At 38.3% G+C, this 27,915-nt stretch overlaps 1 protein-coding gene across 4 annotated transcripts in view; it reads right to left on the bottom strand.

The window, feature by feature from the left end:
• Positions 1-7,852: 7,852 nt before the first annotated feature.
• The window catches only part of CCNI (cyclin I), a 40,263-nt gene continuing 20,200 nt past the window's right edge, over positions 7,853-27,915 (bottom strand). For 2 of the 4 annotated variants that reach the window (XM_055313013.1, XM_055313014.1), the window contains exons 3-8: positions 27,260-27,352; positions 19,988-20,116; positions 16,515-16,589; positions 16,223-16,363; positions 15,745-15,975; positions 7,853-9,442 (exon numbers count right to left, since the gene is read on the bottom strand). In XM_055313013.1, coding sequence (XP_055168988.1) covers positions 8,993-9,442; positions 15,745-15,975; positions 16,223-16,363; positions 16,515-16,589; positions 19,988-20,116; positions 27,260-27,352 — 1,119 coding nt within the window. In that variant the 3' untranslated portion in view covers positions 7,853-8,992. The remainder of the gene's footprint in view (positions 9,443-15,744; positions 15,976-16,222; positions 16,364-16,514; positions 16,590-19,987; positions 20,117-27,259; positions 27,353-27,915) is intronic. The other 2 variants (XM_055313016.1, XM_055313015.1) reach the window with 1 other exon arrangement.

The following is a 27,915-nucleotide window of genomic DNA, read 5'->3' as shown; positions in this document are numbered from 1 at the left end:
AATCCAAGAGGATAATATTTTTTATGTTAGATTGCCTTTATGCCTGCTTACTTTTTTGATGATCTTGGTTTAATGGTTTTCCCTCCTGCTAACTGCTGGCAGTGAACACTTTTTTTTTTTTTTCAGTCAGAAGCTCTAACTAGCCTCTCCCCATAGTTTCTGCTCAACCTTAATGACCATTGCTTCTGGACTTCAGGTCCCTGTAACAGTTGTATAGAATGTAGAATGTGATGGAAAAGCATTTGTGAGAATTTTCTGGCAGTTAGAGACTATGTTTTCCCAGCCTATTCTCCTTATTGGTCAGAGTTTGTCCAGAAAATGCATCTCAACCAGGGGAGCATTTAATGTCACACCAGGCACAGGTTACTTACTATTTTCCTTCTCTGCTTTGTAATATCACCAGCAATAACACTTATTCTTCATATCTTGTGCACCTCAAATGGATTGAGTTTCTTCACTTTCTTGACATATCCATAAGTGTTTCACATACAGACTGTCGAATTTGGGTTTCAGCTGTTACCAACCCATGTCATACTGTCTCTGTGTAGTCCTTCCAAACCGTCCTTTCAGATCCCTCTGCTTTGCCATTTGCAAGTGTCTGAAATCATCAAGTCTCCGCTTCCAGAAGTCTTGGTTCCATTGACAGGATACATAAGTGATGACTCTTTAGTAGAAATTATGACCTACAAAGTCTAGATTGTACGTAGGTATGAAGGGAATTTTCTAAATAAAAGCTGTGAACAGCATTAGAACTTTGTCTATTTCTTAATTTTAAAATATGCTGATATGCCTTAAACTGTAGTTGTAGATCATTGTCATTTTGCTGTTTGAAAATAACCAATGTGTTTCTAAAAGTGTTGTGTAATCTACCTTTGGTGTTAATGCAGAATTGTCATATATGTAAGCTGCATGTTAGACACTTGTCTTTTTTAAAAACTAAAATAATTGTATCGATATGAAGTATATCATTTTTTCAAATAAGAAAGTAATCACTTAGCAAATATGCTCAGTAATTTGGTGTCTGTTAAGGTAGGAGAGTGGTGGACAGGTAATCTATGCATATATCACTAGTGCCAAGACACAAAGTGGGGGAAAATATATTTTTACCCAAACAACGTGTGCCCTTTTGTGAGTTCTTTTTAGTCAGTGTTTGGTATGCATATGTACACATGACTATTATATTGGATAAAGGAAATTGGAATGAGAGTCTCATGCTTTCCAGCCAGGTGGATTTCAAACGTGTCCGGGCAGCAGCAACTTCTCCGAAATATTTGCCATGTGGTATCCTGTACTTCACATATGGTCTCTGCCACCCTTTCTCCCCTGTTCCCCTCCCCTTGTCCTGATTATTGTCCCTGGCACTCCACTGCCCCCGGGCCCAGCTGAGGTATCTTCTTCCCCGGCCTCTGGTGTCAGCGCTGCTGGGGCTGCTCACTCCTGGCTCTGCTCACGGAAGTCATCCCTCTTACTGACACGCTGCTGTTCTTTCCCAGTTGTTGTAGAAAAGCTCCTTTTTTTTTTTTTTAAACTTGAAGAATCAAATTTGAATCTGAATCTTTCTTTTTTCTCTTCTGTAGCTTCTTCTTTATGTAACCATCCTGTTGACAAGCCCTACTCTCTCCTAATGGACATAGAGCATTAGAAGAGCAGGAGCTGTCTGTTCACACGTGTTGGGGAAGAGTTACCTCATTTCCACCATCGCCTCCTATTCTTTTAAAGTCCGGGTCAAATACCGCATTGCTGTTTGTATTTGTCAATGTCTGTTTACAAACCACTGCCTACGGTGGTTACCTAAGTGACTTCTCACTACCAAAACCAGGAATACTTAATGCTTAAAAGGAAATTGAGTGAAAAAGAGAACTTGGGCCAAGACCCAAGGTAGCCATGTTATGGGATCCTCTCGCTTAGCTGTCACATTCTTGAAGTTGCTGATCCGAGAACTCACGGACGAAGACAGCTCGTACCTTCTTCAGAGGTGGTCAGCCACCTCCAGGCCCCACAAACTCGATCTCATGTTAACTCGACTTCTCTGTCCCATAAGCAACATTTTGAGCAGCCCCGTCAGGACCCTCAACTGTCAATCAGGTCATAAGATCTGGGCAACACTCTCCCTTTTGTTAGTTTTATGGGTTGTCTTGGAGTTTGGGATTTTTCTTTTTTTTTTTTAACTTTTGATATTGCATGAACAGATGGCTACAACTTTTTTATTTGGAGTGTTCTATTGATGCAATGTTTTTATTTTTCAGCTGACCATCTGCCTCTTGAGAGAGAGAAGTGGGCATCCTTCCTTTAAATTCAGGAACCACTGTTGTTTTATTTAACTCTTTTTCTGTGACCTGCATCTCTTATATAAGTTGTTTTGGGTTTGGGATTCTGTTTTTGGGAAAAAAAAATTTTTTTTTTCCAGTTAGCCAGTTCTGCTTTATGTATTTATTCAAACTTAGTTTGGTATCAAAATTACACCAGTTTTAAGGGGAAATTCAAGTGAAGTTTAAGTCACAATTCTGTTTAAGACTATCTCATCTCAGATACAATCAAAAGAAATCCCTCTGCTGTCACTGGGATTTTGACCTCCAAGTCGTAATCATGCTAAAAATGTGCCAGTGTTGGGCAGAGGACTTTTCCCTCTAGGACTCAATTTATACTTAAAGGTACCTTAAAATAACTTTCTGGCGCATCCTTGCCTTTTTATTTATTGTGAAGCTGTGCTTTACCTTGTTTCCAGAGTTTTTGTGTCCCGGTCCATGGGAACAGCGAAGTATAAAACCTGTCCCAGATGACAGCATCATTACAATGTGGTTCTAATCCACATTGTCCTCCAAGTTACTCAGATGGTTTTTTCTACCATGGCTGTGAAAAAAGATTTTGCTGGAATTCACTTAAAACACCCCCAACGTACAAACACACACACTTCCAGCCATTGAGGCTATGATTTCGAATGCTGACCCATTTGTGAGGGGCTAGAGAGAGGAAGGGCTTTTACTTTATTAGCAGTCACCTCTAAGGGGCAGTTTTCATAATCAAGGGACAACTTTCAAATTCATTTCTATTTTAGACCATGAACATGCATTTTAAGTTACCTTATAATTTCATTACTGGTCCACAGTGTTAGCTTATTTCCTCATTTTTCAGCCCCCTATAGGGAAGACCATAAAAACTATTGGTGGCATGAGCTGCGTTTGGTAAAGATCTTTAGGAGTGTTCCTCTCTATTTGAGAACGGTAACATGGTTTTCTGTTGAAAGGTGAAATGATGAAGCAAAAGTCCCTGCCTCTTGAGTCCTTTACTTTTTGGAATGAGGTCATTTAGAGCAATTGGATGAGCATGTTGGCAAGAGGCTTTCTTAGATACATTCAAATGCAATAAAGTCAAATGCATCAGAGCCACTACATGGTCAAAATAAAAGCGTCAAGAGCCATCCTCCCCTCCATATTGCATTATAATCGATAAAGGTATAAATCTGCTAGTGATGTCACCAGTGGCTTGGGGGTAGATAAGTGGGTCCCAACTCCTTTAACTGATGCCAGAGCATGACATACCAGTTTTGTAAGTCAAACACAAACACCCTATAACGTGAAACTACTGTAAGCACTAAGTATAATAATTGATTTTATTTTTAATATTTTAATATGAACTTAACCCTGTCACTCATTTTTTAAAATTCTGCATCAAGGTGTAAAGACATTTTTTGAGCAACATTTAAAAGTCAGATCAGGCACCTTTTTTTCTTTAAGTAAAGAAATGTGTAGTCTATTGTTGCTAGTACCTTTTTTCTCCCATTATGGCCAGGTTAGAGGAAGTAAGGGGATATGGGGAACAGGACTCTAGGTTGGCCTCTGTTCAGCTACCTAGGGCAAGGTGATCACGGACACCACTGATCAAGTGCCCTGTCCTCTCCGTTGAGTTGGCATTTTACCCTAGTTGGTTCCTTTTCTCAAGTGTTGATAAAACAGATAGTTGGGTCATCCAGCAGAACTTGAGAACCTAAGAGCTGTGAAACCACTCCAGGGCTAATTATTATTATTATTTGCTTATCCCAAGCTAGATTGTGGAAAAGCAGAGCAAGAACTGAGTCATCTGAACCGGTTTCCATTGGTAATGGGTATTTTTCATTTAGTCTTTTAAAATAAAAACATTACTTGATTTCAGATATAGAATGCCTTATTACTTTCAGCAAGTGTAGTCTAGATGGTCAACTTGAGATTGGCACAGCCCATGTATAAAGAGAAATCTTCTGAATCAGTATCTGCTGAGCTGCTGGGACAGAAAAAAATTAGGTCATCTTCCCAATATGCTTCACCAAACTCTCCCCTCCGCCAATTCCTGACAACTATAAAATGAAACCTCCCTCTTAGTTATTGATCAGTTTTGCCTATTGGCCCAGCTTATTATAAGTAAACAGTTCCTAAATACCTGAAAAACTAAGTACATAATTTTCACTGTATTTAAATGCTTCTACACAAAACCTTTTGCTTTGCAGATGACTGTCATCTTTCCATCCTGGAGACTGACAGTGATGTCAATGTGGATCGCTTTGAAGATCCTTGTACTTGAGTTCTTAAGACCATGCCATTTAGTCCTTGTGATGGATACCATCTGGCCTTCCGATCAGTTTCTACTAAGTAGCTGAAACTCCCCGGTTGGTGAAGGGATTTACTATGTTCCTTTGAAAAGACTAATTCTGAGCCTACAAGTCCACTCCTCCCTTTCCAACCTTCCTATTCTGACAAGTAGCTGTACACGAATGAGATCTTTGGGTAGTCAGTAGAACATAGTGTGAGGCACAAATGAAGATCTCATGTCTGCCTCCAATCAGTTACCACAGTACTGTGAGTTGAATGGCATTTCAGCCCACTATGGAAACTTTTTCAACACTACAGCACCTAGATCAGAGAAGGCAGAGACTATTATAATGAAGTTGGTCCCTATCCACTCCCCCCCCCCAACACACACACACATACGTGTGTATATGGGAAAGGGAGTACAGAATAAAGTGCTGAAAGTGCTGGGGTTTGGTTCAACTGTGTACCCACTGCACAATGCTCTCAGATCTGTGAAGGTGCTGTTCCAGTTCTCCTTGCTATTTATATCCATCCATCCATCCACCTTCCCTACCCCTTTCCTCTCTCCCTTCCCTAATACTTCATTTGCTTTACTGTACCAGGCCTACATTAGATGCTGGGGATGTAGCCAAACACTATGAATTGCACTTGTCTCTGTATAGCTCATGAACACAGAAAAGTTTTGGAGCAAAAGAAAAGGTAAGCCCTTTCTCTGCGAAACTGCTAAAGACAGACTGTATTCTGAAAAGCAGAAGCCCCCTCCTCCCCCACCTTGCCCAGACTGCCTCTCAGTGGTTGCTTGCTTAAGGTTGCTCTTCATTCTAGAGTGTCCTCTTGCCTACCAAAATAAGCTGTTTCAGAGAAATGAGAAACCAGTTCACTGGGCCTGTGCTTTCCTATTACTGTACTGTTGTGTAACACAGTAAGATCAACAATTCTGACATTTGATGCGCTGATTATAGTCAAGAGAAAGGGAGAGGTTTTTCCCATTTTACCCTTTACTCAGAAGCTCCTGGAAACTAAAAAATGAGCTGTAAACTCTTCCCCAATTTCTCTGGTAAGACATTCTTGGTTACCTCTTACTATGCCTTTTCAATAATCCAGAGATAGTAAGGTAATAGTACATTTTATATGGCCACTAAACTTATTATGGTGAGAGAAAGCTTTTAATTCCTTGATGCAACCAATGTTATATATGCCTGTACTTCAGCTTTTCTGTCTGAATGAATTGGGTCAAATACAGTTCAAACTGAAAGCAGCAAGGTTCATGGATGTGGAAACAAGTCTTCTCCATTTTATTTCTAGGCTACTTTGCAGGGCTAGGCTACTTGGAAAATTTAGGATTAGTTTTGTAAAACTGGTTCTGTTTTGGGTTTTGGTATGAGACCTAGCTAGACACAATCTGCCCCATACTACAGCAGATCTTGCTCATTTTCCCTCAGTCCCAGATATACAGGACTCCCGTGCCTTAAATTGTGATTCTGCAACTGCAAATGTTAATGTTTCGCAACGAGACGAGTGTTCAACTGCTCATTCTCATGCAGTAAACCTAAGTAACTCAGTTTTTCCCCAAAACTCTAAAAAGATGCTTTGTTTTTCTAGAAGCACCACCTAGTGGCCAAAGCTCAAAACATTATTTAATACTGGGCATAGATAGGAGACCCTCTCAAACATTTAAAGGCAAATTTCTAGAGTTTTGGAGGCTTCAGAGATAACAATCATGTTAGAAAAAACTTCATGTTAGCAAATGCAATGGGTAAAGATTGAAGTGAGAAACTGAACCTTGTTAAAAAATTCTTAGCTATGTGGCATGTGACGATTCTCTAACCCTCAACTTGCTAATGCAGACAGGGATACGATCTTTCAGGATGGTTGTGAGAACATCTGGCACAATACCTTCCCTTTTCCAGCTGAAAACGTACAAACTACCTTAAGGATAAGCGCCTCACCATGTTGGCCAAATGCCAGCAGCTTAATCACATTGTTAAGTGAAAGGCCACTGTCCTGCTCTGGGCAGTAATGCTCAAGCATGACTGACTTTATTTCAGGAACTCCAGAATCAGTAAATTAGGAAGCTTATAAGTCCAGGTATGTAGACTATAGAGGACACACATACATGTTGTTTCTAACACAAGAGAAAAGAAATACTACTTTAGGGGACAGGCACCCAAGTCTGGATCCAGAAGTCATTAGGAAAAATACAGGTAGGGTAATTTTCATCAAGAAAATCGAGACAATGAACAGGAGCATTCTTAATGAGAAGTTCCATGCTGTTCAAGAAAACTGCTTTTTCTGTCTAAATTCATGAGCTCAGGCACCTCAGAGCCAAGACCCCATAGTAGATCAGGTCTTTGGGACAGTGAAGTGAAATAGTGCTCAGGAAGGTCTGGTCCTCAGCGTTCCATCATTTAATTGAACTATGGGTTAAACAGGTTTGAGGCATTAGAGCTAGCAGCCCACCCATCCCAATTCAGTTTCCCTTGAAAACAATACCATGGTCCAAACTGATTCATCATCAATTTTTGGTAAGATTAGAAAACCTCCAAATCAACCAATTGAAATTTTACTGCCCTCTTTTATTCAATCTGTAGCGACTGACTAGAAACATCCTGACCCTAGACTCAATTTTATCATTAGCTTATACAACAAAAGTGCTCATTATCTGTTAAATGGAGGTAGAAGGGATTAAGTGCCATTTATTCTGTAGAAATGATGAATATATGTAGTTGTAAAATTTCTAAGAGCTCCCACAATGCAGGAGAATTAAGAAACCGACCAGATGAAAATTAGGATAAGGGGGATTTTTAAAAATGTGTATCTACAAAACCAATCTCCTGCTATCTTCACCCATAAATAGTTCATTTATTAAATCTTCTCTCCCACTTCCTGTACTTACATGTAAGCAAAAGTTTCCCATTTGAATGGATTTTAAGGTCCTAAGTAGGTAGGCAGTCCACCTTACCACAAGTCAAATGCTGACCTGAGAATACTCCTGCTCTGCTAACCTGGAACAAAACCAGTGGGCTAAAAATGACGTTATCTAGATGCAGGTCTAGCGTGCTCTCTCAAACTGTTCTCTCAGATGAAAATTCACTGTCTGGAAGGTGAGAGAAGGATACAGAAGAAAAATTCTTATGTCAAAACCTAATCCTCAGTCACATTTAAATCCCCTTCATGTTTTATTTTCTGTGAGCATGTATTTGGGATTTTTATAGTTTCTGTAGTTGAAATAGCAGTGCCTAAGCAATAGGAACTTGTACCTCTTTGCAAGCAGAAAAAAGTTAAAGATACAAAGGTTAAGGACAACTTTATTGCTACCAGAGGCTTTTATCATCAGTACACGGTTCTGACTGCAATACCTTCCTCAGACTGCACAAGGAGCCCAGGATCCAGAAATTAGGAGAAATACAGGTAGGGTAATTTTCATCAAGAAAATACTAATAGCTTAACATAAATCTAGGGTACTGAATTCAGTTATTACATGTTACAGACCCAAATCATAGAGCTGTCCCAATATCTAGAGAGTCTCTCCTACTGATTATAAATGAGTAAAAACTGACCAGTTACCAAAAACAAAAGAAACCAAAACCTTAATCGTTTGATATTTCTTTGGTGAGCACCTGGATATATTAACTTTATCACAAATTATTTTATACAAATGTCAAATATGCTTTCAACAAATCTAACAGTGCCCTAATTATAATTACATGCCACTTTTAAGTTCTAAATTAAGATAAAAATGAAAACAATAATTTTGTTTCTGAACTCCAGGAACTGAAATGAGACAAACACAAAATCAATGTGGTAATGCTAGTCCTTTTTCTATTACCACCTCTCATTCACATGGGGCAATTTTGAAGAACCCTTTTTGGATCAATCTGAATCGTGGATTAAACATGGCTGCCAGACTGAAATAATTTATTCACTAAATTGCTAAAAAATTATTTTGAGGGTTTCCTAATCAGTGGAAGTCAGGCTATACAGATCAACATGCATAAAAGTTCATTAAGTAGTCAATAAAGCAGCAAACAAAAACGAGGAAATTTAAATCAGGATGCTGGAGACAGGGTGTGTGCCAGCTATGAATTTTGGAACTTTTAAAAAAAAAAAACACTGAATATGAATTTTTGATATGGGTACAATTTCCATTTCATTTTAGTAGAGAAAGGATGGAACTGACAAACACCACAAAAAAATTTTTACTTGAAAAAAAAATTGGATCTTCTGAATTTACTTTTTTTTTTTTTTTTTGGTCTTTATATGCTTAAATAATGTTGATTATAATTTACCACAAAAGTAATTTTTTTTTTCTGGCTCACTTCAAATCAGCCTGATAAGGTATATACCTTTATATAGCCTTTCCATGGTTCTCCATGTTCCCATTCTCAGAGTAGTCTACCTTAGTTTGCACTTAAAGGTAACACTTGAGGCTACATGACAGAAACTGGCTGCAAAGGTGGACAAGGGGAAGCATGTCCCTCTTGCCTTGATAAATCAGTGCCACATACTGAACCCACATTTTCTGAAGCATTATCTTCATTATAGAGCCGTTTGATTCCATCATAGAAGTCATCCACTTCCATTTCCTCTACTTTGCGTTTAGCAGAGGTATGCTTGCACCCACTGGCAGCTGGGAGATGATGGTAGAAGGCTGCTGCACCTCTGACTGGCACTTCTGGTTTGCTGTTGTCCTTGGAGAAATCTAAATCTGGGCCTGGGACAGAGGAGGGATGTAATCTGAACACTCCTCTGTCACAGGTCACCAGGGTGTGCTTGAGGGGACGGTAGACATAAACGGAATTTAGAGGCAGGGAAGACTGCAGAGAAGAAAGGTGATGTGCCACGAGCTCCCGACAGTGGATCAGCTGGGAGCTATCCATCTGGGCCAGGAGGGAAAAAAACCCACAAAGTTGATCATGTAGTTAATATAGACTACTCTGTCATTTTGCTGACCACCTTCCCTCCTCCCCAGCTTTCTTTTCTCTCCCCACACCTTCTAATTAAAACTCCTCTATTTCTCCAGCCTACCTATCATCTTCTTAGAGAACATGTCCAAATCTGTACTTCTAATGTCAGACTCTTTGAAACTTAAATTCTGTATTTGCAGTGATACGGTGAACATCTTCATGAAAACAGAAACTATTCTCTTTTGTTCACTATATAAATCTAACATGTACTTTTGTGCAGTCTACTAACCCTGGCTAGAAGACCCTTCACCCCACCCTCTTTGCCTCTTCTAATCTATTCATGAAGACCAAGGAACAGATAAACATAAACTTGATTCAGAATTTAGGGGAAAAAAAACAGAGGTATGAAAAACTTTAAGAGATGGGGAAGATCACCCGGCTAAGAATTTAGAACAATTTTGTTTTTAAAATAGCCAATAATCTAGAACAATTTAAGTATTTTTTTTTAAAATAGCCAATGAGAACTTCTGATAAATTATATTTTTGTAGAAATTAGTAGGCTTGACAACATGAACAAGAACTGTTTTTGTTTAATTTGGAGGTTTCACTAATTCCTTTGTATTCTTCAGGATAGTTCAGGTGTCCTTTCTGAAGCTACCCTTTGACTCCCCCATGCCCCTCACACACCCAAATTCCAGAATCTGTTTCTATTTCAGCCTGTCACCATACTCACATCACACTGTATTAAAATAATCTGCTTAACCATTAAGCTTTTCCTTTATAGACTATAAGCCCCCAACACAGCGGTTTGGCACCTGCCTTTGGCCCAGGGCCCAATCCTGGAGACCCGGGATTGAATCCCACATCAGGCTCCTGGTGCATGGAGCCTGCTTCTCCCTCTGCCTGTGTCTCTGCCTCTCTCTCTCTCTCTGTGTGACTATCATAAATAAATAAAAATTAAAAAAAAAAAGACTATAAGCCCCCAAAAGGCAGGTATTGCATCATGTTCATCTTTATTCCCTAAGTTTCTTTTCTAGTACAATGACTACACATGGAAGGCTTTCAAAATCTTACCTGTGGTAAAGAATACAATTAGTCTCTCTGTCCTACTTTCCCTATAATTAGTTAAAATAATCTTCCTCTGGGATGCCTGGGTGGCTCACAGGTTGAGCGACTGCCTTCGGCTCAGGGCTTGATCCCAGAGTCCCAGGATTAAGTCCCACATCAGGCTCCCTGCATGGAGCCTGCTTCTCGTTCTGCCTGTGTCTCTGCCTCTCTGTGTCTCTCATGAATAAGTAAAATCTTTTAAAAAAATAAATAAAATTTAAAAATAAATAAAATAATCTTCCTCTAACAACATACATTTTTCTCCCCTATTTGAATATTTTAGCGGCCCCCTCAGTGCCTACCAGAAAATAAGCTAACCTTTTTAGCTTGGCAGAAGACTCTCCACAATCTGACCCCAACCTTCTTTTTTAGTCTTATCTCCTGGTGTATCCTACGCTGTGTTCCCCATTTCTGCCAAACAGGCCTGCACTCTCTAGTCTGCGCACAGCTTGCCTTCTCTTACTTTACCCCTGGGTTCATCCTACTTCTACCCGTTGAAATTGTATTACCTATTCCTTCCAGGTCTGGCTAACTGTCACCATCTCCAGGAAGCCTACTAGATTATTACCTATCAGGGATCACTTTCCAGTCTTGTGTATTTTATAAGTATTTTTGGATATTTCTTTTTTATTTTTTAAGGTTTTATTTATTTATTCATGACAGAGAGAGAGGCAGAGGCAGAGGGAGAGGGAGAGAAGCAGGCTCCATGCAGGGAGCCTGATGTAGGACTTGATCCAGGGTCTACAGGACCACGCCCTGGGCCGAAGGTGGCGCCAAACCGCTGGGCCACCGGGGCTGCCCATTTTTGGATATTTCTTAACCACATTTCATTCATACCTATATAACCTACAGTACACAGCATGACTGTTTGCAATACCACAGAGAAAATAAAGGAAAATAACGTATCTGCAAGAACAACGAACACACTTGGTCACAAGACTGGTTTTATCACTAAAAATATTCATTACTTGTTACCCAGAAAAGTGTAAGTGGAAAGAAGAATGAAAGGCAGGTGTTATCACAGTACAAATGTTAAAATGCCTAAACTCTTCAGAAACAATATAGAAAAATGACCATTTTTAATTTCTACCATTTGGTTCACTAATTTTTTTCCCTTGTTTGAAAGACACTAGATAGCACCCTAAGGGTATACTACTAATAGCTAGTCTTAGAATTTTTTTTCTTCCCTTAAAAGAATTCATAATACTTAAAGATAGTCCCCAACTATGAAGCTTACAAGTGTAGGCTAGGACTTATCATATCCCAGGGATGCAGAACAAGCTGAGCCATAGTAAAAAGAGTGGAACAAAAACACAGAAGAAGGATGGGGGTTTATGGTTAAGGAGATAAGTACCTCTGTCAGTATTTCAAGAAGCCCAAACAAAAGGGAGATAACAGAAATGAAAGAAATTGGGAAGTGAAAAGGTTATAGTATAAAAATTATTTCTGAAAAGTACTTACTACTTTACTTTAATAAACTGTTCTTTAGCAAATGACTAATATTTAGGGGCCTAGAAAGGTAAAAGTATCACAAATATTCTAATCCAAGGAAGGTGAGGCAGACAGCATTGAAAGTCTATAGGGCAGACAGCTGATGGGTTACTGACCAGAAGAACACAACACACATGACAGGTTCAGATGGCCCCAGGTTTGCTGGACAGCACGAAGCACTGAAAACACCTGCTGCAGCAGTCTGGCCTTACGAACCCTCAAGACCCTGGTGGGGAAGGCCTGCTACTTTACTGCTGGGCTAGGGATGAGGGAGATGATTACACTCAACTCAGTAGAGTTCACATCCTGAAATGCTCAGTGGGTCACATTAATCAGAAAAAGGAGAATGTGAGTGTAGCTACAGAGGTAGAACAATGAAAGAAGGGATAAGAGAAAGAAGTGTAGCCATTCCAGAAAGGTGACCAACAGGTATCATGGGAGCTAAGAGAAGCAGGGTTGGGCAACTAGGAAGGAAGCTTGCCTTTCAAACCAGGAACACTCACTGTACTTTGTCTGCAGTCAGAGGGAATAAAGACAGAGCCAGTGAGAGTGGTCTCCTCACAGTATGGGGTTGTCTATGATGGACATCAGTAGTCCCTTCAAACGAGGACACTGGGAAACACGTCAGAAGTAATTCTGGCATTATCTCACCAATACGTTGCAAAAATTTCCTATGCTAGAACCAAGAATGCAGAGAGAATATTTGATAGTACATGGCCTTATCACACGTCTAATTACAAAGATATTAGACCTGATACTCCTACCTAAACACAAATGAATGCAGCAAAGACAGTCTTGAGCCTTAAAGAATCAGGATCCATCAGGTTTGGGCCACATATGTTGGTTATCAGTCCCAGTTGGTTTTAGAGAACTGTTTAGACCAAGTCCCAAAGTTGTGATACTGTTTTTAACTATCTTTTCCATTATAATTTGAATACTATGTGGGCAGAGACCTTTTTTCATTTTTTTACAATCACTGTATCCCCAGTGCCTTAGATCACAGATTTTTCAATACATGTTTGTGGACTATAACTATTCACATAAGAGAATGGAACAATGTTTTTTAAACTATGTCCTAACAGCCTGCAGAAGGGGAGAGGCCATGTTGAGTGAGACTGCACCCAACAGGTCTCTGCCCCAAATACATATTAGAAAGTAGTATTTTCCTACTTTATATTCTGGGATTGTGTACAAGATTTTGTTGGAGTCAAGGGAAGGATTCCAGTTCTAAAAGAAACTCTGAAAACCACTGAACTAAATCTTTAAGGTGTGCATGGGAAAGCACTGGTTCTTTATTAAGCAGTCCTGTATGTCTCTGAGAAAGTCCCAAGTTCCCTGGACTGCAGGCTTAAGATATATAGATGAATGAAATGATTTCAAAGATTTCTTCAAGTTCTAAATCCGTAATACTCCTTCAATAAAAAGGAACAAATTTCAGTGAACATTCTTCTTACAGCACCAAACACCAGAAGACTTATGAAAGAGAATAAGCATATTCTCCAGTATTTTTTTTAGTAGAGAACAAGCTCTCAAAGCTAGAGAATACAAATGCTATTTACAACAATCTTACTATTTATGCTTCAGAGTCTATCCTTTCTTTGTGACAGTAATACCTCATATAGTAAATTTTCTCTACTAGCTTTGGGAATAGGCACAGAGACCAAGTCAGAGCATTTAAAAATGTCAACAGGGGCAGCCTGGTGGCTCAGCAGTTTAGCACCGCCTTCAGCCCAGTGTGTGATCCTGGAGACCCAGGATCGAGTTCCATGTCGGGCTCCCTGCATGGAGCCTGCTTCTCCCTCTGTGCCTCTCTCTGTTTCTCATGAATAAATAAATAAAATATTTTTTAAAAATAAAGATGTCAACTGTTCCAATAAAAAAAATGAAAAATGGAATGTAGAAGTTTTCTATTAATATCCCTTCCCCTACTCCCACAGTCTCATGTAAATGATTAATATTCAAGTTCACTTTCCAACACCATAGGTAGGCAAAGTAAATTTCCTGTGCCACACTATTCTTATATGGTAGTTTATAATTTCTAAAAATTCTCACTAAATAGCAACTATCTCCTAGAATTTATTTTCATGATAGCATTTATTTCAATGGAAAGAAATACTTCTCAATTTTAACAATCTAAGATATGCCATTAAGAGAACATATCGGGACACCTGGGTAGCTCAGTGGTTGAGAGCCTGCCTTCGGCCCAAGGTGTAATCCTGGGGTCCTGGGATCGAGTCCCACATCGGGCTTCCTGCACGCAGCCTGCTTCACTCTCTGCCTAGGTCTCTGCCTCTCTCATAAATAAGTAAAATCTTAAAAAAAAAAATTTAATAATAAGAGAACATATCTCCCTTGTAAAGGAGAAACGGCCTGTGTTACAACTAACATCATACACCTGTCCTAGGGATATAGAACAAGCGGAGCCATGCTAAAAACAGTGGAACAAAGAACACAGACGAGGCATGGGCCTTGTCTAATGTATTGCTAATATACTGCTCTGATCTAGCTAATATATTGCTCTGATCACCAACCTTTTTATGAAAAGGCCTTTAATCTTTCTCTGCTCACAGACTAGGAACTGAAATTCTCAGAGCTGAGCACTGAGGTTCTTACATGTGTGCTAACTTTTACAGTTCACATCCATGAGATCTACTAAGCATCTTATAAAACACCAAATTCAAGTATTATTCTCTTTTACAGTACTCTAAGTTCAATAACTGCAGCTCTTTGCTCAACTTAGTTCTTTTTTATTACAAAATGTAATTATTACATAAGCTCAGAATTTAACTGTCTTTTCTCTAAAGACAATCCAATAAAATAAATCAGAATAACTACCACCAAATAAGAATAAATAGGGATATGTAAAAGGAAAGTAGATTATTCACAGTCTTTTATGGATTCAGTTGGCAAGGGGTATGGTTTACAGCAAATGTAAACCTTTAAGTTCTATTTGATGACATGAATACAACCAATAAGCTTATCCAAAGTAGTTGCCAATATATAGCACACTTTACTAACTTTTCCATTTGAATGAGAATTTTCTCTATTAAAACTTGTACATTTTATATAGACAGTCGATAACTGTCTATATAAACTGGCCTATAACATTTTCTGTCAATTTGCAGATAGAAGTGATGGAATAATCTTAGGCAATAATAGGAACTACCAGGACAAAACCTCTTTCAGAAAGATAAGTTCTACTTGCCAAAGTCTAGTACAAATACTTGACTTTCTAGCCAACAATAAATTATTTGCTTGTCTAAAAAGCAACTTCTAGCCATTTATGTTTTTAATTTATCTTTTACAAAATAAGTGAAGTATGCAGTTAAGAAGTACTATGATTAAACCTACACATATAGCTAGGAAGGTTCTTCATACAAAACAAAAGGACAATATAATATACAGAATCTTACTACTTTTTAAAGACTCTTAAAGATTTTAAGTAACCTAGAAGAAGGGTTGAAAAGCAAGAAAATACTATCTAAGCTTTAGAAGAGAAAAAAGTTCACCTAGCCTGTAAGTTTAAGGTATTTATTACTTTACTCTAATCTCCTCTTCAAAGTGGTTTGCCAGTACAAATTAGAAAGGTCTCTTAATTTTACAATCATCCAGTAGCCCTACGTATCCCCAATAAGACAAGAACTGAAAATGAACACTTAATTTGACTTGACACCTACCTGTGCTTTCTGAAGCAGTTCAATTGTAAGAGGAAGCCAGTCAGGAATAAGTTTCTCCATTTCCAAACTAACAATGGCCAGAGCAAGCATGGATCCTTTGAATTGTAGAAGTTGGTTGCAGGCCATACAGTGAAGGAGTTGCTTGGTAAGGACTGCCAAATGCTGAGATGGGCTCAGTTTGGGTAAACTGAAAAGTAACTGAGGCCTAGTTGACACTGCAATGGCATGAAACTGAAAAAAAAAAAAAATCACAAGAACATCACACCGGTTTTACTTAAAGTTTTAGGTAAATTATGTACAGAAATTGACATAACCTCAGGTATTAATTTCTTAAGTTAAATTTGACATATATCCTAATTTCTAATTTTTTTTCCTAAAAATCACTACAAAACAAATGAGTGGGCAATCTACTTTCTTAAGTTACTAAAATAAGATTACATATTAAAATAGGAAACTAAGAGACATTAGGTATATTTACAATGTGAAGAAAATCCAATGGTGTAGCTGTGTGAAGATCCCAGTTCAACTTATCCAGAATAATTCTCTCCATCCTTAGAATTTCAGATGAAGAACATCCACAGAAACTGTCTCTTGCCAACACCTTCAGTACTGGAATTCTCTATCCAAAGCAGAGAGGAGGGGAACAGGGCAGAGTGAAGAGGGCAGAAAAAAATAAACTAATTTTCAGTTTTTGTTCTGGTGAACAGAAAGCAAGTTAATAAATAGAAATTTTCAAGAAACAGACACAACTAATTTTTAAAGGAAAATACCTCATCCTCCTCAACAGTCTTGGCAGCTAGGAAAAAACAGCTGATCGCAATACAACTCAGGTATTTTGGGTGGGCCTAAAATTTTGAAGAGAAAAAAAAGCAATTCAGTGATTTTCAAAAAGCTAAAAGAGTTTATTTTTTATTTTTATTTTTTTTAATTTTTATTTATTTATGATAGTCACAGAGAGAGAGAGAGGCAGAGACACAGGCAGAGGGAGAAGCAGGCTCCATGCACCGGGAGCCCGACGTGGGATTCGATCCTGGGTCTCCAGGATCGCGCCCTGGGCCAAAGGCAGGCACCAAACTGCTGCGCCACCCAGGGATCCCAAGAGTTTATTTTTAAAAACTAGATATGCATGTGAGACAGGTATGCACAATATTCGAAGGAATAATTAATCTGATTCCTACCTACTGCTTTCTAGGATCAGGACTAACTTTTAACTTCACAACCCTAGCCATAATTATATTCTATGACAACACTAAGATATTACATTGTAAAAGTTCAACCAATGCTAGTTACCCAAAGTTAAATTTCTACCCAGTAGAGAAGAACTTAATTTTAGAAGACATTTAATAAATAAAATTCCAAAAATTAAAAATTTGTTCATGTGTGTATTTTATTAGCTAGTTTTATTTTTACTCTCTTTACCGGTCATATCAGTAATATTAATGTACTAGATGTTAGGGGAATTAAAGAGAAAGAAAACAACATTTTAAAAAAGACTATAAACCTATTCCAGAAAGAAGACATTAAAAAGACTATAAACCTATTCCAGCTTTATTTTTTTTTTAAGATTTTATTTATTTATTCATGAGAGACACAGAGAGAGGTGGGGGGGCAGAGACACAGGCAGAGGGAGAAGCAGGCTCCATGCAGGGAGACTGACGTGGGACTTGATCCTGGGTCTCCAGGATAAGGCCCTGGGATGAATGCAGCACTAAACCGCTGAGCCACCCGGACTGCCCCTATTCCAGCTTTAAAAAACTATATATAGACTGTTAGCAGATAAGTAGAAATTTTCTAATTAAGTGCCCACAAAAACATGTACATATTCAGGTTCCATGGCGAGAATGAAAGTCTCCTAAATTCACACAGAATCAATTAGTAGGAGAAAAAACTTTCTAAAGGGTTTGACATGCATAAGAAGGCTTGAATTTGACTTTTATCTATAAGGTAGGCCTACTTTTCCTTATTGATAGAATAAGGGTTTGCCAAACCCAGCATCGGAATTCAGTTTTAAATAACCAGAACAATTAAATCCAATTACATTGAATGACACAGAGTTAAGTTACATTACACAAAGAAAACCTGTTTTGACATTTATCTTATACTGAAATATTACATTCCTCTAAAATTGGGGAAACTTTCTAATGACCTGATGTGGCCTTGATTAATTACTTATTGAATAAGCATGCCAGTGACCAATGCCTCAGTGTAAGTAGCATACTATCTAGGCACCTTTTAGTCCTCGGCCTATATGAAAAATAAAAGCTGATTCAATACTATCAATATTTTTATGTAATCATTAACATTAATCAGACATTATGGTTTAGAAAGCACTTCTAAAAATACCATCATGTCTATTATGTCTCAGAAGTTAAGGACACAACACAAGTGATTTAGGAAGTGAAGGCAGATCTTGTGGCTAAGAGTTTTCCAGGATCCTTTATTTCCCCCCAAGTGTATACAACAAGTCAAATCCTTGAGGTAATTAGAGTTCACTCCCAAGAGGAGCCCTACAATTAACAACTCAAGGTAGGTAATGCAAATCTGAAGTCAAGGGTACCAAAAAATTTTATAATAAAAAGAATCCCAATAGCAAGTGTGATTTTTTTTTTTTCAAAGAGTTGTTCTCATTCCTGGATATATGTCAGTCATCTGTGTAGTTTGTTTTTGCTTCTTTAAATAAAGACATCCAGATCTTACCAACTAGAGATTCAGATTCAGTAGCTCTGGGATAGGGCTCAGAATCCAAACTTTAAAAGAGCTACAGCTAGGATTGAGGCTCTAGTCATTGGAGCAGCCTTATATGGTCTGTTTTAAGTCACTGTATTCAAACTATGAATACATTTTAGGTTAATTTTTTCAGTATAGATAACCATCTAAGTAAGAGAATCTTATGCTAATAACATGACAGGATCCATTAAATAAGAAATATGAAGAAAAAAAAGAATTATGAAGAAAATGAGATACTTGGCACTATTCTTTAACTGATCCAGTAACTTCTCCAAATCTGTTTAGAATGTTTAATTTTTTTTTAAGATTTTATTTATTTATTCATGAGAGACACAGAGAGAGAGAGAGGCAGAGACACAGGCAGAGGGAGAAGCAGGATCCATGCAAGAAGCCTGACGTGGGACTTGATCCCGGGTCTCCAGGATCACACCCTTGGCTGAAGGCAGTGCTAAACCACTGAGCCATCCAGGCTGCCCATAAGAATCTTTTCTATGACAAAAGCTAAAATAAGGTTATTAATAATTTGTGAAGAACAAAAAACCAAGAAAGTACATTACGTTTAAACTCATCTTTCTCTGTGAAAGGGAGGTTAGCTCTAGTAGGGGAGGCTTGATAGTAAGGTTAAATAGACATCTCAGATAACCTAGATTGCAGGCAATTAGTATAATAAAAGATTCTTCAAGTCTCTTTTAAGAGTACAAGTGTGAAACCAAAAAAAAGGTAACTGAATGGCCATCCAAATTCTTCCACTCCATACTTCTTTAACTTCTATTTTTCATGCTTAATAACACAGTACAGTATCCTCAGCACTAAATTCATAGTTCCCCCAGTTTATATATTCCCAGGCATACAAATGACAACAAATGAATTGCTTTTCTAATTTTTATGCCTTGCCATTAAATAAATGCTAACTTTCTGATTTAAATCAATTGAGAGCCTACTATGACCAATTTCTTATAATATAGCCAATGATATATAGCAACAGAGACAATATAAAACTTATTCATTTTCATATACTGTCATTCAACAAATATATATCACTTATGTTCAGTTCATCTTGCTATACTCCAAATGTATGCTATACTCCAAATAGAAAGTATTTATGTATTTTAAAACACTACGGATAGTCAATAAGCAGTGACAGAAAAAAATGTGTAGAAGGCTTATACTTTTCTAATCTACCTCACTGTTAACATCTAATACACCAATATGTTAAAAGATGACTAAACATTCTGCTGATGATATATGGTTTGTAATAAAATCAGAAAATCAAAAACTTTATAGGTTAAATATAAGTTATGAATACTGATAGCAAAAAGAAAATTACAGATTACAATTCAAAACATTTCTAAAAATTTACAGCAATAGAAAACATCATGCCTTCTTACAGGGGCACAGATCATGTCTAAGGTTTTCCATTCCCTGTCACTTTCCAGAATGTTTACAAATTGCCCTTGGTTTAAAATATAAACCCTCAAACAAGGCATTGTGTTTAAGTGTATCCTAAAATATTTACCTTTACAGTGGCTAAAAACCTGTCCAAAAGACTGCTAGCCAGAGCAAATGTTTCTGGGTAAAGGTTGAATTGGTACTTGAGCTTGGCCAGCCACTGAATCACTTCATCTCTCTGGGATGGAGAAACATTCTATAAGGGAACAATTAAAAGATAAAATAAAAATAAAACAAGTGACATTTCAAATTATCACCAAGAATGAACTATCTCTTAAAAGGTTAGCAAATGCTATGGAATACATTTATATAACAAAAACATTTTTAAGTTTACTCAAAATCTATCAAACTTGAGATGAACAAAGATAAAACATTATGTAATTGTCATAGCATTTACCAATACCCAATATTCTCTTATTTTTTTATTAAATAAAATCTTCACTATGTCATGTCACCACAGTCCTGTATTTTAATTAAACTAAGGTGTTCAGGGAATATAACACTTTAAAGGTTAGGTAACTAGTATCAACTGACAGTAGTTTGGAATTAAGTTTCCCAGTGAATTTCTTTCTAAGGCACCAAATAGCCATTAAACCATCTTAGGAAATATAAATAGAGCATGGTAACAGAATGAGAGCCCATTAAAAACAAAACTAAAGTCAACAGAAATAAATGAAAAATACCAGGTACAACCAGATGAATTACACATTTAAAGATCATGGAAGAATATTGAAAGGGAAATTCACCTGCATTAATTTACCAGTGGAGAGATTATTATACAAACACATAACATTACTGCTTCCTACATATTAAACTGCTGAGTACAGGCTTAATTTTTAGAAGGTACACATTTTAAAGCAATAATGATTTAGATATCTTTACTGTCAAGTTTTGCAGGCACCATGAAAAATACAAAATAAAACAAACCTAGTAATAATCTACTTATAATAAATTAAACAGATCCATGAGAACTACCTCTACCAGGTAAATACAACAGAGTACAGAAATGACTCTGTGATTAGTGGGAAAAAGTATTTTCAGTAAGTGAGGGTTTCAGACAAGTAAAGTGCTTAATCTAAGCACTGCAATCTTTGTAATTATAACCATTTTAGATGGAAATCCTTTAAAATATATTTATCTCATTCCTTAGAAAGTACAGAGATCATAGCTTAAACCTCTTACCTGATTACTATGGGTCAATTTTATGAAATTCTTTTATCACAGAGAGATACATTAAGAGTTATGAAAGCAAGGAGGGCTATATATTTTCATAATGTATCTCCTCAAACAAGTATTTCAGTTGGAATTTCTTCTCTCCTCCCCTTGGCTTTCTTTAGTGTGAGAAATACATGACTTGGTGCTCATTATAATCTGCCATTGGACTGGCAAAGTAATTTCTCTTTTTTTTTTTCTAATTCCTCTTTCATTTTGGCATAACATAGTAAAGTATTTCTAAATGTTGGCCAAACCAACTAATCACACATGTCATTTTTACATCTAGCTGTAAACTCAGTTATAACTTGTATTTCAGAAGGTTAACTGCCATATATCTACCTTCTAGTCAATTCTTTTTGTCAAATAAAGACTGATCCTAGACTACTGCACAAAAAATACTGCCAAGAAAGTGAGATAAAAATTTACAACCTCTCACATTAACATCTTACCACCAAACTGGTGTTAAGACTATGAACAATAATCTGAAAACATCTGACAACCAAAACAGTTCATATTAATAAATATTCAGTGTCTATCATATGGCAGGTCCTGGGAATACAATGAATAAAAAGTTTTCTGTTTGAACTTCAAAATTTAAAGTCCTATGATGAGGCAAACAATCAGAAAATGTCAATAAACAATGATTAGTGTAAAAGAGAGGCATATACAGTGCTAAAGGAACACACTAGAAAGGCACTTGGTCTTGTGTGGAAGCAGAATGAAAGCTTCTTATAGAAGACAGTAATGAATGTGTACCTTAAAAATTAAAAAGTGAGGAGAGGATGTAATCATTTTAAAGACATTGAAAAGAGCTACGTTTTTTAAAGCCCATGAACTTTAAAGCATAGGAATGAAGTCAACCTGGAGGAAATAACCTGTTGTCAAGCTCTTCTGACTTGCAAATAAAATCAAGGTGGGTGAAAAAGACTATTATAAACAGATACTCTGAGAATCAGTGGTATAATTACTTTAATCAAAAAGAAATACAGGGAACACCTGAGTGGCTCAGGTCATGATCCCAGCGTCCTGGGATGGAGCCCTGCATTGGGCTCCCTATTCAGTAGGATGCCTGCTTCTCCCTCTCCCCCGCTGCTACTCTCCCTACTTGCACTCTCTCTTGCTTGCTCGGTCAAATATATAAATAAAATCTTTAAAAAATATATTTAAAAAAATTTTTTTAAAGGAAACATAGGCAGTTCATGAAACTGAAGCTGTGGGCTTGACAGTTTCTGGGTGCACAGAGTAGCAAAATAATTTATGTCCTGCATAGACTATACTGTTCAACATGACAGAGGAAACTGGAGTTAGGTTATTAGAACCAGAGCTGAATTCTCTCTCACGCAGAGAGTCTGAAAAAGGTGGCAAAACATTATTGTCTGGAGCTGTGGCTTTTCAGGAAAAGTGAGAGAAAGCTGACACAGACGGGCAACTATAGGCCCTGAGTCAAAGAGCTGTTAGCATGGTCACTGGTTCTACAATATATCATTTTCCACAGAGCCCTGAGCTGCTACTTTAAGATCTAGTTCTGGACTGGGGTCTCCAAAAAGTCCCTGGGAACTAAGTGAATAAAGGCAGTCACAACATTTCTAGATGGAGAGAATTATGCATTCAAGAGAAATTAAATTCCTACTAGGATGAGCTTTTATATAAAATGCCAAAACAAATAAAAAAGTAATGTTCAGCAAGCCATCCAAACAAATCAATAAAGAAATACATTTGCAGAAGGAGAAATAGATGGTGCTAGAACCTGATGAAACTGGGGAGACTTAAAGGAGGTGAAAGAACAATGATCCAGAGTAGCAATAGGGAACAAGAACATCATCAATTCCACCTTCAGCTCAGAAAGCCATACAATGGGGATAGAGAAAAAGATCCCTAAATGACAAATTATATATAATGTGCCTATTTGGTGTTTGACATTAAATAACAAACATATAATTGTAAGAAGTGCCACAAAAGATGGACAAAATATGCTATAAAAGTATATAACATAGGGAACAGTTACCTACAGAGGTCGATATCATGGTTGTAACTAAATGATTCAACTTACAGAAAGTACATAGAATACAAAAGGCACTCAAATGCTGGTTTTGTTCTTTCCCACCTCTAAAAATACTTGCTGTTCTAATGATCCCAGAAAAAAGCAAATTTAAAAATATTACATACAAATAATTATTTTAAATCAATTATAATACAACTAGTTATGAAAGAGATCATGGCTAGTCTTTGGACTTTATACCTTATATTAAAATATGAGGCCAGGGCCAAGAAAGCATTCCTGCATGGCTAGTATTATCTCACTAATCAAAACCAGTAACAACAGCAAGCAGCAGCAACAGCAAAAACTCCACAAGTTTAACAGTTTAAGACTCACTCTTAGGAAGTCATACTAAAATCACCTTTTCAAATCAATTAAAACATGTACTAAAGAGTAATATTATCAGGATAGCTTTACAAAAATTAAGTTCTATGACTAAGTAGTCCGATTCAGAAGGAAGAATGGGAGGAAGAAAGGAAAGCAGACAGAACTGGCTGCCCACCCCAGATAGTACTTCCTGGTCAAGGAATCTGTTTTCTTTTACATGGATTCCTCAAATAGGGTTAAGCGAGTTCACTAAGTTGAATAACTAATCCTCAAGAGAATTTGGAACAGATTGATTCAACCTAGTAAAACACAGGATTTTATATTCCACATGCTACTATTCTGATCCTTAAAATAAAAATCCTCTCCAGCTTTAAACTCTAAAAGGCTCACCATTACCTAAAAGATTAAGTACAATCCCCCAGGCATGGCATACAATCCCTATGACCTACCTCTCCAGCCTACTCATCTTCCTATCACCTCTGCCTTAACATTCATACTGGAAGAGCAGTATTTGTAATTATGTCCTTCCCTGCTCTTGCCATGCAGTTTTATTACAACACTGTTCCTCTGTTCATACTGTTCCCTCTGGTCGGAACACATCCCTCTCTCTTTTACCTACCTAATTATTTATCCTTCAAGAGCTATTTCAATGGTCACTCCTTACCACACTTTTCCTAGTAAGTCTAGTTGGGCTAAGTACCTTCCTGTGCACCCACAGCCTCTTGTCACACCTGTAAAGTTCAACATTAAAAAAAAAAATTACATTTCTGCCTTTGGCTATAAAAAAGCTATTAGCAACCACCACCACCACCTGTTTTGAAGTCATGAGAACTGCTAGGACAACCAGGCTTTGCAGAACCAAGATTATGCAAAAGAGGTATATTTATCCCCTGATTTCAAAAGTCTGTGTTATGTCACTTAACTTTTACTAAAAACCTACCTTAGTATCTGAAAAAATCTGAAGTAGATTTTCACTTCTATGAAAAAGGTAAAAAGTAAAAATAGAATTCAGCATTTGTTTTGCAACAAGTTGTTACAGTGACGGCAGCACCCCCAGAGCAGCAAATCAGTACTGCCCATCTCCTTCCCCTAAAACTACACGCAGCACCTCAGCATCATGCCACCATGGCTTTGAACTGTGTCTATGAGCATCAGTGCTTTATCTTGATTTATTCTGTCCATCTGTTAGCAAGATGTGTCCTAAAGTATCAGAAAAGCCAAAGAGAGGGTCTGGGAATGTTCAAAAAGTTTCCCTTACAAATTCATAATAATTGCTACTTTGCTGTTACACCATTTCAGCTTACAAAGTTTTCACAGGAATGCTCTATTTTCAAATAATGAGGGAAACCTGTAATGAGAGGAGTCAACATTCTGTAGCTTTTCCTTCAGAGCACTTGCCCATCCTGAGTATGGCAAAAAGCTGAGAGTATGGGCAAAGAAACCTCCAGAGCTTCAGAGACTTTCATAGGGGCTAAAGACAAAATCTGGAGACTTAAGGAGCCAAGTGGGGAGAGGAAGGGTCAGAGAACTGAATGTGACACTCAAGTAATTTTCCCAATTTCAGAATGAAATTCTGAAGTTGGAAAGGACAGGGATGTAATAAGCTAAGCAAAAGCCTCTGAAAAGCAAGAATGAGTTCTGTACCCTAATCAAGTTCTCAAGATGAATCCTGGGCTGCACTCCAGGATTTGGGGCACACGACAGGCTGATGAAGTCATACCCAAGTGCAGCCCAGACTCCAATCAGCACCATCCCTCACTGGGTTACAGTGGTTCATCTCCTACTCGGTCGCCTAATAAAGAGAAGACTGAACCATTCTGCAGCAAGATAATATCTAGAACCTTTACAATTTTTCATAATGTTCAGCATTCAATTAAAAATTGCTGGGCACACTAGAGAGTATAATGCTAAGCAAAGTCAGTCAGAGAGAGACAAATCTCATAGGATTTCACTCACATGTGGAATTTAAGAAACAAAACGAACAAAAGGGGGAAAATGAGACACAAACCAAGAAACAAACCCTTAATTAAAGACAACTGATGGTCATCAGAGGCGAGGTCGGGGGCGGGGTGGGTACGATGGATGTAATAGGTGAAGGGGATTACCATTAAGGGGATTACCATTACTTACCATGATGAGCACTGTGTAATGAATAGAATTCTTCAATCACTATATTGTATACCTGAATCTAATACAATACTATGTTAACTGTATTGGAATTAAAATTAAAAACATAATAAAAGATGGGAGGGGCAAGATGGTGGAAGAGTAAGGGTCCTCAACTCACCTGGCCCCACAAACTTACCTAGATAACTTTCAAAATATCCTGAACACCTACGAATTCGACCTGAGATTTAAAGAGAGCAGCTGGAATGCTACAGAGAGAAAATTTTTGCTTCTAAAAAGGTAGGAAGGCAAAAAATAAAAAATAATAAAGTGGGGGAAGGGCTACGCGAGGACCCGGGCTAAAGCAGAGTTGCAAAAGCCTTCATGGCAGGAAAGCCCAGCCCAGGAGAAGCGGTAACTTTAAAAATCCATGCCGGAGTTTTCAGAAAGAAAAGTGCTTAGCCTAAGAGAAATCAGGCAGAGTCGCAGGGGAGACAGTGAAGCCTCAAGATTCCCGGAGTCACTATAAGAGGAAGGGCACCTGGGAGAAAGCTCACTGCAAACCGTGGACCAATCTTGGTAAAGGGCTGGAGTGGAGCTTTTCCGCCCCGCTGCCACCATGGCGCCCGTGAAAAAGCTTGTGGCAAAGGGGTAACTTCTGAGGTACCTTTTTCCCAAAGGTATTGGAAATCTCACCAAAAAATATTTGAAAAATAACCACCTCTGTGACTGGTTGCGCGTAGTTGCTAACAGCAAGGAGAGTTACAAGTTGCATTACTTCCAGATTAATCAGAACGAGGAAGATGAGGATTAAAATTCATTTATCTCAAATACTTTGACTTTTTTAATTTTTTAATTTTTTTTTTATTTATGATAGTCACACACAGAGAGAGAGAGGCAGAGACACAGGCAGAGGGAGAAGCAGGCTCCATACACCGGGAGCCCGATGTGGGACTCGATCCCGGGTCTCCAGGATCGCACCCTGGGCCAAAGGCAGGCGCCAAACCGCTGTGCCACCCAGGGATCCCTACTTTGACTTCTTGAATAAAACTTGGACCCCCCCCCCCAAATAAAAAGAAAAAAGGGCTGGAGTGGAACAGCTCTCAGGGCATTTGGGAGAAGCCAGTCGGTTAGGCAGGCTGGCTCTGGAGCTCCCTTTATTCTAGAGCCCTGCTCTAGAGGGAGGTAGCTGTTCCCCATTCCTCCCCCGTTTGGGAGGGGTGGCCCCCAGGGAGCACGGGTCCAGGGGCGCAGGGCTCTGGATCCCAGGGAGCTCAAACGGACAAAGCCAGCGATTCTGTGTTCCCCCTAGGTCAGGTAGAGGCGGGGAGGGCACAAGGCAGTGAGGACTCTCCTGCTACTGGGTGCGTGCCCCCAAGCTGAGCATGTCAGCGCCCCTGTCCCAGGAGCATCTATGCCAGTGTAGACTGGGAGATTGTAGTTAGTTACTCATGGGAAGCTGACTCCAGAGCTGGAGATCTGGTCGCTGCCATTGTTGGTTTTCCTCGTGTCACCTTGTGCCTGGGAGGGGCAGGGCTGCCAGGGAACAGAGGCCTCACAGGGTAAACAGCTCCCACTGAGCCCGGCACCTGGTAGGCGGGGGGGGGGGGGGGGGGGGGGGGGGATGGGGGATCTCCACCCAGGTACACACACCTGAGAATCAGCACAGCAGCAGGCCCCTCCTCCAGAAGACCAGCTGGGAGAACAGAAGAGCAAGTTCTGGAGCAACGCTGGAAAACTCCAAGACTGAGGGAAAATAGCGTATAAAACTAGAGGGTCATTTTTTTTCCCCATTAGGACTTGTTTTTATATCAGACTAAAAATTTCCAATATATTTTCCCTTTTCCCACCTTAACTAAAATATTTTACCAGCTCTTCATTTTTAAGTTTTTTCCTTTTTGACTTTCATATTTCTACAATTACAGATCTTAGATATATTTTTCACTTCTGGATTCACTTCAACGTATTCAATTTAATTTTGGTAGATATGAGATACAGGTTTTTGTTGTTTTTTTTCTGTCTCGTTTTGTTTTACAATAAAGTTAGTACCTTCTAAAACACGACCAACACCCAGAACCAAGTGGAACACTGTGTTGGTTCATTTTGTGAGATTATATTCTCCCTTCCTTCCTCCTTTTTTCTTGTTAATATTTTGGTGGTCAATGTTGGGGCTTTCTATAAGTATTGCTGCTTTATATGAATTTGGGATTGAGCATCTTCTAACATACAAAACAAAATACACTCAGAACCAAGAGGATCATCCTCTAGGACCCCTCAGGTAGACCACATTCTCTCTCCACTACCACTTC

Source organism: Nyctereutes procyonoides, unplaced genomic scaffold (assembly GCF_905146905.1).
Source record: "Nyctereutes procyonoides isolate TBG_1078 unplaced genomic scaffold, NYPRO_anot_genome, whole genome shotgun sequence".
Lineage (NCBI taxonomy): Eukaryota > Metazoa > Chordata > Mammalia > Carnivora > Canidae > Nyctereutes > Nyctereutes procyonoides.
The sequence above is the reverse complement of the archived record's forward strand: the minus strand, read 5'-3'. Positions and strand labels throughout refer to the sequence as shown.